Source organism: Lacerta agilis, chromosome 6 (genome assembly GCF_009819535.1).
Source record: "Lacerta agilis isolate rLacAgi1 chromosome 6, rLacAgi1.pri, whole genome shotgun sequence".
Lineage (NCBI taxonomy): Eukaryota > Metazoa > Chordata > Lepidosauria > Squamata > Lacertidae > Lacerta > Lacerta agilis.
Window position 1 is genome coordinate 15,075,988 of NC_046317.1, and position 15,221 is coordinate 15,091,208.

Here is a 15,221-nt window from a genome sequence, read left to right on the forward strand (position 1 = left end):
AGGAAAGTAATGATTCACAGAGGTGGTTCTCTGGCTGACTGTACTAGTGAAGTTCTATGTAAGCCAAGAGAGCACCAGGTACTAGAAATAAATGGGATTTTCAGGCTCTGGTTTAAAAGGTAGATATCTGAGCATATATCTTCTCCCAATTGAAGTGCAGAGTGTTTGAGGACTGGGACATTCTCAGGGAAACCAAAATGCTTGTTTACGAAGCTATTGTATTACCAACCTTACTGTATGCTTGTGAAACATGGACCACTTATAAACACCATCTCCAACTCCTCGAAAGATTCCATCAACGGTGTCTCTGAAATTTTTTTACACATTACCTGGGAAGACAGGCGAACTAACACCAGGGTACTAGAAGAAGCAAAGATCACCAGTGTGATTCTTCAACATCAACTTAGTTGGACTGGTTATGTTGTGCCTGGTTATCGTCTTCCAAAGCAACTACTCTATTCCGAACTTAAAAATGGAAAGCGTAATGCTGGTAGTCAGCCAAAGAGGTTTAAAGGCTCTCTTAAGGCAAATCTAAAAAAAAAAAAAGTAGTATAAACACCGACAACTGGGAAACACTGGCCTGCAAGCACTCCAATTGGAGAACAGCCTTTACCAAAGGTATCGTGGACTTTTAAGACGCTTGAACTCAGGATAAAAGGGAGAAATGTGCTAAGAGGAAGACATGCTTGGCAAACCCTCACCGTGATCAACTCCTACCCGGAAACCTATGTCCCCACTGCGGAAGGACGTGTGGATCCAGAATTGGCCTCCACAGTCACTTATGGACTCATTTTTAAAACTGTTTATGGAAGACAATCTTACTCAGCTACAAGTGATTGCCAAAGGATCCAAGCATACAGGAAGCTACATCCTCTCCACATTTCCCCTGCTTACAATCCTAGGCATCCTTCAATACATTGCATGGAATGGGAAAGTTGATTCCTGCACCATGTTGGAATTGCATGTGCAAAACTTTTAAGAATGCAGAGCGATTCATGCACACAACAATGACTTACTCATGCAACCCATGACCAAATCTTGCATGCGGCAGCTCTCCTACCCTGTAGCAAACTGAGTGTGGGCATCCTCTATTGTGCTCATTCATCACAGGAAGGAGCTGGCTTTGGGGGATGCCACCATATAGGTTCAGAAGGAGATGAGCAGCTGGAAGGCAGGAGATGATTTCACAGTCTCTTTCCGTGGCTACCATGTTCCCATTTTTCAGAGGGCTAACCATGTTGGCTTTTGTCACACGGCAAAATAAGCAGAGCACTCTAGGGCATCCGCAAAAGGCTAACAGTTTATTGGGGCATAAATGTTTACAGGCTACAGCAAACTTTAGCTCAGCGAACATGTAAAATGTGATCCTGTAAGATCATGTGCCCAATACAGTGGTACCTTGGTTTTTGAACAGAATGCACTCCGGGAGTCCATTTGACACCTGGAACCATTCGAAAACCAAATCGCAGCTTCTGATTGGCTGCAGGAGTGTCCTGCAGCCAATCGGAAGCTGCGGAAGCCGCACCAGACATCTGGCTTCTGAAAATAATTAGGAAACCGTAACACTCACTTCCGGGCTTCAATCGATTTGTTCAGCAGCCAAGGTGTTTGGCTTCCAAAGTATGACTGGATATAAATGCTGAGCAAGTTTAAAGAGGCTATGCACACAGCAACCTAAACTTCACTGTTGCCACAGGGATGGGCAGCCCCAGCAAGCAGGACCAATATAGCCAGGCATGGTAGGAGCCAATAGTCCAATAACATCCAAAGGGCCATAGATGCGGCTTCACCATTTCATTGCTTTAAAAGCAAACACTTTGGTCAGTTGCTCGTAAATAAATTGCATGTATGTGTGGCCTGATTCACACGTGCATGTTCACTCCAGGCTGACTCAACTTGCATGTGTGGATGAGCCATCCCAGATCTAAACCCGAGGCAGATCACCTGTCACGGCTGATCACCTGATAAGCCACACCATACCTGTCCACCCCACACACTGGGCTTTGGGATTGTTGAGAGCTGAGTAATCAAGTGTTCTTTACGCACTTGTGAACCATCCTCAAATCCATTCGCCAGCTCAGAAGCACAGAAGGTGGCTTGGAAAAGAAACAGAGCTGCAGAAATTAGCACAAACTTCGAGCTCCACGCAGGCATTTTTAAAGGCACAAACCTCGTCCTCCTTGATGGATTTCATGCGGAATTTGCAACCAGACTGACAACCTCCAGGGATTTAAAGCTGCTGCCAGCCATTTCCCCCCCTCCTTGGCTGATGAAAAACCACAAAGTCTCTCCTTTGCTTTAGCTGCATACCAGCAAACCCACATCATAACTGGAGGCATCACTGAAGTTATTTTTTGTTTTTTGTTGTTGTTCCTTGTCAGATTTGATAAAAATCCAAGTCCCCGGATCAGATATCGTTACTTTCCCTGTGATGATCATCGCGGCGATAAAAGCAGGGGGAATCCCCGAGAGGGAGTTGGAATTCTTCCGTCTTCCTTTTGGGAGCCACACAAAAATACCTGGCAAGAGCAGAATGCTGAATTGCAGGCAGCGTGAGAAACAGCCACAAAGAGCAACAAAGGCTACAATCCTGTGCATGCTTACCTGCGTGTAAGCATCACTGAACTCCACGGGGCTTACTTCTGATTAGACATATATAGACTTATGCTGTAACACATTTTCCACTCCAGTTTTACTTTCTGAAATATCATTTAACTAAAGTTACTGTTAAGCATACACTGCCATGGGCATGTCCCAGGCTAAGTGAAGGCCAGAGGGATTTCAACGGGAGGGTTGAGGGTGTCCGTAAGTCTGTCCCTCTGAAATCAAAGCAGCTTTGTCAGGATTGGACCCTCTTCTACTAGCCTTTGTTGAAGTGTTGTCATGAATGATCATGTCAGGCCCCTCCAAATCAGGGGTGGGGAAGCTTTTTGAGCAAGAGGGCCACATTGCCTCTGGGCAAGTTCCAGGAGGCCATATGCCAAGGGTGAATGGAGCCAGAGGCAAATGTGGGTGGAACAAGAAATGTAAACTGGACTTTTGTACAGTAGGGTAACACACACACACACAGAGATACTCTTGCATCCAGGCAAGCAAGAAGCTGCCATTTGCAGCAACTGCAACACAAATTCTTGGCGAGCGGAGGGTGAGGGACCTGCTGCTAATGGTGAGTTGCGCCCCTGAGAAACTGTTTGGAGAATTTCACCACCTCCTGAAGAAATTCAGTGCAATGGTACTCTCCACCCTTCATCTGTGTCCACAAGTACTACCTGAACCATTTTCTTTTTTCAAATAAATTTGTGGCACGCCAGCATTCAGTGGCCAGGAATCAAGTAGCTGAAAGAGGGAGGTTTTAGACTTTTTTATTGCATTTGAACCCTTTGTGAATATTTCCACGCAACCCCAAGCTTGGAAGAATGGGACAGATGCTCAATGTTATCTAAATAAAATATATTTAGAGGACTGTGTAGAACTGTGAGAAGAATTCACAGTGCATCCAGTGGTCTGCTCAAGGTTGACAATATCACTGTGATTCTGTCAGGAATAACTCAAAGGGGTTTCCATCTTTGTAGCATCCCCTGTTAGCTGGGCATGCGACAAGCTTGCTTGCTTGCTATTGTAGCTGTCAGGCTTGAGAGATGACTCAGTGGATGGGATCCTCTCTCTTTTTTTCTTAAAAGATTGACTGGGGATCAAAGCAGCCAACATTGATCTGGCAGCCGGGATGCCATTGTTCATAGAGGGCAGCTAACTGCACCTGCCATTTGTTTCCATGGAATGGCTTGAATTTTGTGCCAGCCAGATTGTGAGCCGTGCCCACCTCATGTCGAAGTCAGTTTTGTAGATGTCATTTTGCAGGCTGGACAGCCATTTTTGTTCAGCTGCCGAGATGCTGTGTCCATCTTGCTGACATGCCTGCGAGTGCTGGCTTTCCAGCTCCTCAGAATCTCATGTTCTCATGTAACGCACAAAAGAACATGTTTCAAGAAAGCGCAAGGCATGTTTCAGGGCCCCAAAGTGAAAGATGCCAACCATGAGATGCTTCCATCCTAAGTGAGGCCAAGATTATGCTGGAGGATTTATCTTCCTTTCCATTCTTCCGTGTGCACAGTTGGTGTTAACGCAGGAGTTAGCAAGTAGCAGCCCCTCTGCCAAATCATGCCACGATTGCTAAACCAGAACCAAAAGAAGAAGCGGCAATAGTAACAATGGGACTTGAGGACGGACCACCAGGTGGAAAGGTTGGAGATGTAGTACGGACAATGCTTCTTTAAAACACCATGTTTTTACAATGCTTTACACTTATTACGTCTTGGGAGAAAGCAGTGGACTATATAACTATGTCTTTGGGGGGGGGGAGTTAAAGTTTTCAGAAGAAAATATTATTTAGAACTACATACCTACTTTATGGAATTTGTAAATGGATTCCTTGATACGGCCAAAAGACTGATACCGATGCACTGGAAAGGTAAGCGTACGGCTCCATTTAAGCAATCAACTGAAGATACAACTACACTTGCAACTGATGAATGGCTTGCTTATAGATGTAGACTTTGCATGGCCAAGCATAATGACATCTGGAACACATTTATTCAAAATATAGTAGGTTAAAAATAAACATATATGTATTTGGATAATAATAATACCTGTACATTAGATAAGCATATATGGAATTGCAATTAACTCTTATAATGATATAGTATACCATTTCTCTTTTTTCTCTCCCTCCTTTTTGATTTTATTTTGTACAATTAAACCATTCTTAAAAAAATTAATAAAAGACAGTAATAAAATCAGAGGGCAAATCTTGGTTACTGCTCGTCACGAGTTTGAAGAGCACAGGTTCCTACAGCAAACGATGCTAAACTATGGTTTGGCTCAGTGCAGCACAGCTGCAAAACACCCAAGGATGCATGAAGCACCTGGAAGCCATGATTTGGCTTAGCATGATGTGTTAACCAGGTCATTATATCACGGGAGCACAGAAAAAAGCATGGAATGTTACACTGGATGCACGATTTACCGTCTGGGTTTTGTAAACAACCTTCTCAGTCTTATGACTGCAAAGTCATGCTTGGAAATGAAATAGAAAATTCTTTCCAGTAGCACCTTAGAGACCAACTGAGTTTGTTCTTGGTATGAGCTTTCGTGTGCATGCATGGAAATGCATTTCGTATGCTTGGAAATGGTTGGCAATGCTTGCTAAAACCTCAGGTCAGAGTTGGAGCTAAAATCCCACTGCTTTGAGAGAGGAGATCAATTCCCTGCAATGCTCAAACAAACAAACAAACAAATTAGAACAGTTTACCTGTGAAAAGTGTGCATTAAGCCTGGGAAAGAGGCGACTGAGAGGAGATAGGATAGCCATCTTCAAATATCTCAAGCGCCAACACACTGAAGGGGGAACAAGCTTGTTTTCTCCTGCTCTGGAGGGTAGGACTCAAACCAATGGCTTCAAGTTACAGGAGATTCCGACTAAACATCAGGAAGACCTGTTTGACCATGGAACCGCCTTCCTTGGAGGTCTATAAGCAGAGGTTGGATGGCCATCTGTCATAGATGCTTTAGCTGAGATTCCTGCATTGCGGGAGACTGGAGCAGATGACCCTTGGGGTCCCTTCCAATTCTATTATTCTATGGTTCCATGTCCAACTTTAAAGGTTCCCCACCGCCCTAACTTCTGGAAAGCTGTGAAATATGTGGTGTTTTTTTTTTTTTAAAAAAAAAGCTGCAGACCAACAATCCTGCTTCTAAACCATCATGGTAAAACCTGACACTTCGATTGTCAAATGTAGCTTTTAGCCAAATGTAATCCAAATGAACAATCAAGCCAAAAACAAGACCCAAAATATATTTCTGAGTTCAGTAATTTTTATTTTATATTACACCATGGGGCACTTTATGGCAACGTGGAGTTTACCAAATACTTTGTACCAACATTAGCAAAAAACAGTCAATTTAAAGTGCATACAGAGGAGCTACTGACGGGAGTTCAAGTTCCAGTCTTTAAACTCTAGGGCAGTAGTCCCAACACTTTCAGGCTCAGGACCCATCCCTAACCCCAACCTAAAATGAGGGACTGGCTTTTAATCCCCTGCAACTGCTATATGTTCATAGGAACACAGGAAGCTTCCTCAAGCTGAATTAGGCCATTGGTTCCGCTGGCTCAGTAGACTGACTAGCATTGTGTTCTCCTGGGTTCCAAGAAAGGGGCCTTCCAAACCATCCCTGGAGGTGGCCCTACCTTTGGGCCAGGGTCCTCCCCTCTACATCTTCTCTCCATTCATCTCCTTGAAGTGCAAGGAGGATACAATTCCTGTACAAAAGAGATGTTGGCAGATGCAGCTTGTCAAGCAAGGGAAAGGAGAACTGAGAAGCTGCACGTGCTGAATTTCTCCTCTTTGCAGATTCATTAATGTTCAAGGAGCTTCATACTCCTTACTTGGTCTCCTTCTGTCTCTCAAATTACTGTTTTAAATGGTGCTGGCATGACACTGCTTTCATAAGAATATGTCCCACCTGTGGGTCCTGGTGCCTTCAGCTGAAACTGGTGCTCTAGAGGAAAATCTCCTGTTATCTAAGCTAAGGTGTGCAACACTACAGATCAAAGCCCTAATTGTTTTTTTAAGGAACAACCATTGTTGGCTTTATTTGTAACACAGTTTCGATTCATTTACATAGCTTTGCATTGTCAGAAGAGATCAAGAAATGCGTTTCCATGCAAACGATTATTTATCCCACAATTCCTGTATCAAATGATTTCTTCAAAACTGGGTAAAAGGCAGCTATGAAACTGTTTAGAGATAAGGCCCATTACAAAGGTAGGTTGTTCTGCTCACAGAAAGAGACATTTCCCCCTCTCTTCTCTGAGACATAAGTTGAAATATGCTAGATTTTCACTACCTCCATGAAATAGCTTCATGGGTAGCATGGGTGTGTACAGAAAAAGAAATTTTACCACAAACCTTGTTTGCAAGTTGTGTCCAGAGCTAGATAAATTACACAGTGCTTCAGTTAACTCATTCAAGTAAGTTAATTTAAAATAGCTCATGATAAAACGCTTGGCCATGAGAAGAAAATGTACATCAAATACATGGATTAACATCATTAACAAACAATTTAAAAGATACTTGCAACATCTATTGATCTGAGCAATCATTTATATCAATTAAGGATGCCACATGCTGGATTATGAAGCTGCACATGTCTACCCTAAGTTGCCACCTACCATCCATCATATGGAACAAACATTATTTTGCTTGCTCAAAGGACAGAGAAAGCAGCAGAATTTCCAGGTAAATTAAACACAAAAACTACCCTGCTGTGTACTTACAAAGTACTGTGTGAAATATAGACGTCATTAACTGTGAGTCTGTTGTCTACTATGCAATTGGCAACACTTATGTTTATCATTATAGCACAACAATGTGGCGTCCCTAGTCATCTTCAGTCAACAGAAATACCATTTGTCTACTGACAATGTGCAGTACTTTTATCCACAAGACAACTGTAATTAAATGCTACATGTAACTCTACACGATCCTGAAACAAAGCAAAGCAAAACAAACACCCCAGAAAAATTAATCTCAAAGATCTACTGGGAAAGCAGATATTTTTAGTTGTCAAAATAAATTGTTTTTAAAAACACATACACACAATAAAAGCAAGCAAAGATATTGCACAAAATCCATCTTTTGTTGAAATCCAATACTTTCCCTCACATCCCGGAATCTCCCTTGCAGTGCAATTCAATACAGATCTACTTCAGAGTTAAGTACCATTGAGTTCAATGAGACTTATTTCCAGGTAGATGTGTATAAGATTGCAGCTGTTATCATGATATCTGGGACTGGCGAAGGGGAGAGAAGGTTCGCCAAGAATCAATTTTCCAACTCGGTTTTTTTCTTGTTCCTTTCCTCTTCAACCCACCCATATTAATACTGATCCTAGAATCTAAATTAAAAAGCTTATTAATATACATAAAATATTATTTATGCCTGATGCTAGGGAAGAACTCAGAAGTGTGCTGAATCCACCCAAACTGCTCTATAAATACCTTTTCGTCAAAAAAGATTTTTTTTTGGGGGGGGGGAGATGGGTCTGCTGTCCACAAACTCTTTTGGTGGGATTTACTTGACGGACCCCATCAGAGGAAGCCCTCTGAAAGGATGCCCATCTGCACAAGAGGGCTCCCCCAAAATTGGTGGGGCGAAGAGGCCAGGAGAACCCCCAGTAGTTCTCTACAGTACAGTACAGTACAGAACAGTACTGGGGAGATACAGTAGTATCTCCCCAGTAGATACCTACAGTGTATCTGAGGAGAGTGGCGATTGCTCTGTGTGAAAAGCTGATGGGACATAATGCAAGAACAAGTTCCTTTTTTTAATGCTTAGCACTCAGAGGACTTCATAATGGAGCATTCCTTGTTTGGCTTCCTCATATCAAGGCAACCTTTGGGTGCCACCAAGAATGGCAAGGAGGAGAAAGGCAGATCTGACTAAAGGCAGCCAAGACACAAGTCTCCCTACACAAACACATGGGATCTACTAACAGCACACCGCACAACTCTACTCTGACCCATTTTAATGTGAGACACACCATTATTTTCCACCACAGGTGGCAAACATCTTAGACTCATCTAAGGTCCAATGCATCTCATAAGTCATAACGTCCGGAATGGCACACAAACAGAGTGTCATGGTGTCCTTGAAGTGGAAAAGGAACCAGTCCTAATTGCCTGGAAGCTATCAAAGCAGCCCGTAGGCAAGTTAAACTAAAAGGAAACAGCGTCCCTAAGCACACTCTTCCTGCCTCGGATCTGGCAAAAATAATAAATAAATAAATAAATCTAGGGTGGTTTGCTGCCTTTCTTTGAGCAAGATTAAGGAGTTTGGTTTATGAGTGATGTCAATGGTTTTCAGAGGTAAAATCATCAATGAGCTTGCAGTGATCCCATGACTAGGCATGTTGGAGAATTCCAATGCAAATGGGCATTTTTGTTGATTTTTCCCATGTCCAGAATAGAAATCAATCCAGTGAATTTAAGTATTCACTGTTGATTTTGCTTTCAATCCACAAAAAAATAAATAATTATGTTCCACCCCTACATCCCATTTCCATTATGTTTATTTTGCATTGAAATGAATGGGGTGGAATAGTGCTACAAGAACTTAATTTATGTAATTATGTAAATTATGTAATTTCACTGCAGAAGACAGCAAAATGAATAACATGGTTCTGGGTGAAGATGAATTGCAGCAGAATGGAAACAGTTCTGCATGTGGATATACTGTGGAATATAAAACAATGCCTTCTTACAGCTCTACCTGTGATCTTTCTTTTAAGAAGTTAAAAGATGTAGGAGTCAAAGGCAGCTGATATTCTATGCATGAATTTAATCTTTCCCTTCTGGCCACACTGATTAGGGAGAGAGGTGACTTTCTCCTGTACCTATCCTCCTTGCATTACATTGAGAAGTAGATGGTATTGTTAGCAATAACTTCAGCTCCAGTCTTGCCCTATTACGAACAAAAATATCTGAAGAAAAGCCTATGATAACAGAACTAGTTTTCTAGTTTTGTGGCGTAACAGGATCCTGAATTATCTCCAGTCAAATCAACAAATGTTTTAGCAGATGATTATGAAAATGAATGGCTTCAATTTGGCAACTAGCTAGTTACTATTTTTCATTTTCTGCATAAAGCAAGCTATTTAAAATCCTCCTTTTGCAAGGACACAATATAAGAGAGAAAAGAAAAAGAGATTTTCATTCTGCTTGAGATAATCTGTCTAATATAATTTGGGGCACAATCCACCATAAAGTTCTCTTGTGAAAGCCCCAAAGAATTCACATCAGTGGGACATCTGCAGGAGAATCTTCTGGTAGATTGTATTGTTTTATCTATTCTAACAATGGAAATTAACATTTTCAAAGGTGCTCATCAGTGCAGGCTGCACATTCAATCAATTGGAAAACTACTGTTGACATCTTTGGGAGCAGAGTTAGCCAGTACTGACAGCTTTTGATAACCCAACTCTTAGCGATCAAAAAGCAGCAATATCACTCTTTGAAATGCTAGGGAACAGTACAAGTTTCAGTAAAAAGTGACTTCTTTCACTATTTCCAACAGCACACCATGCAAAATATTGGGGTCATTTTGGGGTTTTCATTTCTTTGCATAATGTTTACAATCTGTGACCAACATTCTAGCTCATTCTCAGCGCACAGAATTCTAGGTGAACATGTAAGGTCTCCTGCTAGTTTAAGCAACTTTTGTTTCCGAAACTTGGCAAAGGCCTTTTCATGATCTTGAGCACTATTCAAGGGTTTAGAAAGGAGAGGGCAGAACAGTTTATTATCCATTAGCTGCATCACTTACTGTGATAGCCTTTTCCAATTTTGGAATATAGATAATGTCAAGGAAAGTCCTTGGAGGCTAGATCCCCTAATATGTAGATGCTGTCAGAACCTTACATGTTTGGGGATTTAAAACAAAAGGGCTTAATGACCCCAAACATCCAAGGAACGCCATGGGAAGCTCCAATAATATATAGAAATCTGGTGAATTTAATATACTAAAATAAAATAATATACTAAAATTTAATATACTAAAATAAAATGACAACCTTTGTTTTCAACTAAAAAAAGGCTAGAACGCTGTTAGTGCACAGAATTCTAGGTTAACTTTCAATGAAATTTTGTAGGTGGAGAAAGGAATCTAATGATCCAAAGCGGTTTTACTTAATTGGGATTCCTGAGAAACTTTAAGGGTTACCTGAAGTCTGTGAGCACTATATTAAAATCTGTGATTTCATAAGTTCCTAAGAACACTGAATATGGTGGGGGAAAGGTGACAATGAAGCAGAAATTGAACAATTTGTTTTCCTATGACACTATAGTAAACATCGAAATGCTAAAGATGTGAGTGACAGAATTTTACATCATAATCAGTGGAGAACAGAGTAGACACTGACTAAATATTTGATAAATAGATTCATTTGGCAAGTCTAATGTTCTTTTGACAGTAAGAAAGCTAACTGGCAACTATTCAGGGCAAAAATGTAAGGCACAACTATTAGCCTTCTAAAAATCTTATCGGTGATAAATGATGCGTGAATGCTAACAGTTCTAGCAAATCTACATACATTGCAGTTTAAGTGGGGTCAAAATGAAGTTGCATTCCAAAGGTTCATCAACAAGACTACACATTACTCATGTTACTGTAAGAATTACATAAAATGGCATTTGACATTAGTGTGGCAACTCTAAACACATTCACTGACAATGTGAGTCACTGAAAACCTGCATGTTTTGCCAGACATTTCTTAGTTTTCTCTCCTCCAGCCTCCCACCCCCTATGATTCATCAACCATGGCTGTAATAGGAAGTTTCCATATGCATAGAGTTTTTCTTCTCATGAAGGAAGAATTGGAAGCTCCTGTATGCACTGGGCTATGGAACATGCACCTTCATCCACACGTGTACACAGAGACATAAATATACCCTCACCTAATCACTACTCTCTTGACTCAAGCAATCTAGACCACCACCAGTGACAATTGAAAGGACAAACACAGACATCGGGAGGGGGAAGGAGAGAACAGCACAAACACAGGGGAAATAGGTCCTTCTATCTAAGCGGATAGGTTCCAGGACACTGTCATGGGCTTCCACGCTAAATTGTTACTTGTATAGTGCCTAAAAGTGTACTACCCACTTTATAAATATGTGGAATACCACTTCCAAATGGCTTAACAAAGTGTTCCATTCAAAACATTTCATTTGAAAGGCACCTTTGGATACTGATGTTACGCACCAAAGGTTTGCTTTTAAGAAAAGACTTTTCGGAAGACAACTTTTAAAAGTTGCCATTTATGAGCATTGTGGTGCATCCCATAGCAGGCCAATCTTGAGCCACTGGATGGCAGGGACGTTGTTTTGGATGCATCTTTTTAAAGGTTACGATTAAGCTTCAGTAATTCTGTGTGGCCCTTGATTCCTTTGCTTAGGCCTGGACAGAGATTTCCAGATTTACACTGTCAAATTGCTTTCTTTATATTATTATTTTTCAGCTGCTGATATCATTTTTGTTTTTAAAAAGAAAACATTAGAATTTGTTCAAGGAGCACATCTAATAATGATCCAAGTCCTAAACATCACTTTAAAACACTACCTCTGAAGGTTAAATTGGCATGAACCCCAGTAGGGCAGATCAATTGTAACACAGAAATATTAAAACAGTGGAAATTCTATGCCAATAAAAATCTACCTGTTCTGCTCAAGCTTTTTTCCTTTTGAGAAAACTGAAGATGCAAAAATGATGACAGTGAGTAACACCTTTTAAAAGTTGTAAACTTCACATTGTATTTCAGCACTTCAAAAAAGATTAAAAACACACAGTACCATTTTTTCAGGATTTGGAAGACAGAGCCACAGTGCCTACTTGGTAAAGGACCCAATTTTGGGGTAAATTCAGACAAACCATTAACAGTTAATTCATATGGTGATAAATACATCAAGAGACCTTTCCTCTCACTGATGGCTATTGCTTGGCTAGGTGAAAACAGTTCTCACCAAGGAAGACAAACATGTGGGAGAGGCTCCCATTTGAACCAGGCTCTCATGTGGTAACTACATTGCTACATAACACACGGTCACATGAGTGACCACTGTTGGTCGTATGAGTTCCTGTGGTTTGGAAACGACCCATATTTCCCTTTGTTCATGCGCTTCACTGCTGTGAAATCATGGCATCTCTTTTCCAACAATTTGCATTTCATCCTGTACAATATTTAAGTGAGTCCCTAAAACTTTAAGGCAATTGGATCATGGATTGACAGGACTTAATAAGTTCCAGATGAACAGTGTTGCATTTGTTCACTTTGTGCTCGGAAAGATAAAAGTCAATGCCTACCCGGGAAGATATGTTACTTTCTGGAAAAGGAAAGGGGGAGATGGTAAAAACTAGCAGGTGCCAAATGCCAGCTGAAGCTTAAATATGGAGTCAAACTTTTACCTTGACTTGAGAATGAAGTAGCTGAACAAGAAGCTGCCTTATACTGAGTCAAACTATGGGTCCATCTAGCTCAGTGCTGTCTATACCAAGGTGGGGGCCCCTAAAAACTTCCAAGGACCACCACATTCCCTTATGGGTAATCTATAGGGGAGGGTGCATTTTGGCAGTGGGCAAAGCACCCTTCTCTTCCCTCTAGGCTCACACACCCACATGAAATGTGCCCGAGGTCACAGGTTCCCCACCTGTGGTCCAGACTGATGGAAAACAGCTTCCTGGGGTTTCAGACATTTCTTAGACCTACCTGGACATGTAAGGGGCTGAACATGGGCCGCTCGGCATGCAGAGCATGTTCTCAGACACCGAGCTATGGCCCCACCCACCCCAATCCAGGCCCATGCTGTGAAATTATGCAGCAAAGAAATGTGTTCCAAAGATACGTTCAAAGCAAGAGGGAGAAAATGGGCATGTAAGGCAAACCACAATTAAGGTTAGCAAAACGGAAGGTTTGTCGTTTCCTCTGTGATGTTTTGGTTTGCTATGCGATATGGAATCCTGAGTTGTCTTCCTTAAGTCTTTTGTCAGGAGCGTTATTTCTCCCCTCAAAATAAAAATAAAAAATTACGCTTTATTCCCGCTGCTACTGGAAAACCTGTCCCCTGAAATGTTTAAACCGTGGTTGAATGCAGAAGTCATTTTACACAAAGACACCACTTCGTGAAGAAGACCACCCTCTTCTAGGATTTCATTTCCTGTTCTGGCTTCTTTCTCCCAAGGAACCTGAGAGGAGGATGGATTTTGGCTCAAGTTTGGTGGTATCTCATCTGCTGAGGTACTGCTTAGTGTTTCGCTCCACTTAGTCTTTTTCACTTGAAAGACTCCTGGAGAACACAACTGCATAGTTTCTTGAGACGGGCTTGGAGATTCTGTTTGAGTTTCGAGGAAGTTCACACCATCGACACTAGGGGTATGGGTGGGACTTCCTGTTTTTGGCACAAAGAGATTTTCTCTGTATCCAGTTGAAGGAACACGTTTCCTTGGAGACGGGGGAAGCTGCTTCCCACTGAGGATGCTGTCATCTTGCCCAAGATTCCAGTCAGCTGGGTCAGACGTTCGACCACTGCAAAGCAGAGCCAGATTGCTCTCACTTGGCGTGTTGGATTTATTCTGAAATAAGAAGAACAGGCAACACATGAGGATTCTTGGCACTGGGGTCTTCAAAACAGCCACTTTGTTTTTACAGAAAAGTGGGGTGTAAATATTAAACTAATTTAAAAAAAAAATATGAAAATGACTGAACTACTTGTTCTTCATTGTGCTGATGATGTGCTAAACTGAATCACAATTTATCTTTCGCTAACGACCTCTTAATAGGATTCAAATTTTAATTCCTCTTCTCCTTCCAACATTAAGCAGCTAAATTGAAACCGAGATAATTCCATTTCAAGGTAAAAAGAAGTGTTTCTCAATGTGCTGTGCAGCCAAAGCACACTTTCTCTGCTTTAGATTTCAGGGGTACACATCACTTTTACACCACAGTCAGACATTGAGGAGCAATACCTGGTTATCACAGAAGCATTAGGATGTATGAGAGACCCTAAAACACTCTGTCATCCAGGCAGCACCTATCACCAACAGAAGATTATGTGGATGCAAAGAAATTTTAACACTGGAAACGCAAGGGGTGGGATAACTAACCGTTGCCTTGTAATCAATATCATCCATTGATCGAAAGAAGTCCAGGCTTTTTGCTCCTGAGAGCTTCCCTTGATCAGAACTGTGTGTACTCAGACTATCCAAAATCTCTCCTAGCAAGTCCATTTCTCCAGGAGGAACAGATGTTTTGGCCATTTCCCCAGAGTCATCACTGTCATACAAACAACAAGATGTTTCCTCACTATCTTCAGATGACAATCTAAAGAAAAACAGAAAACCACTTCATACCTAGGACCGCAACAATGAATCTGAAAATGAATGAGCTTTTTACAGGAGAATTATTATAAAGATAAATTTCAATAAAATAAGTAATTTCTGAACCATTTGTATTCATCATAAGAAACCAAAAAGGATGCAGCATAGCATTATTTTAAACCATTTTATCTTGTAGCATATTCAGATATAATAAATAACTTTTTAGTGTCTGTTTAAAATTTAATGTGTGTGCATATGAATGGCCCTCCATGTCCTTTGCTTCAAATGGCAGGCTAG

The 15,221-nt window shown here is 41.2% G+C and overlaps 1 protein-coding gene across 3 annotated transcripts in view; it reads right to left on the reverse strand.

Annotated features, from left to right (window-relative positions):
- Positions 1-10,976: 10,976 nt before the first annotated feature.
- DENND1B (DENN domain containing 1B) overlaps positions 10,977-15,221 on the reverse strand; it is a 171,492-nt gene continuing 167,247 nt past the window's right edge. For 2 of the 3 annotated variants that reach the window (XM_033151419.1, XM_033151421.1), the window contains 2 exons: positions 14,712-14,928; positions 10,977-14,180 (listed from right to left, as the gene is read on the reverse strand). In XM_033151419.1, coding sequence (XP_033007310.1) covers positions 13,635-14,180; positions 14,712-14,928 — 763 coding nt within the window. In that variant the 3' untranslated portion in view covers positions 10,977-13,634. The remainder of the gene's footprint in view (positions 14,181-14,711; positions 14,929-15,221) is intronic. The other variant, XM_033151420.1, reaches the window with a different exon arrangement.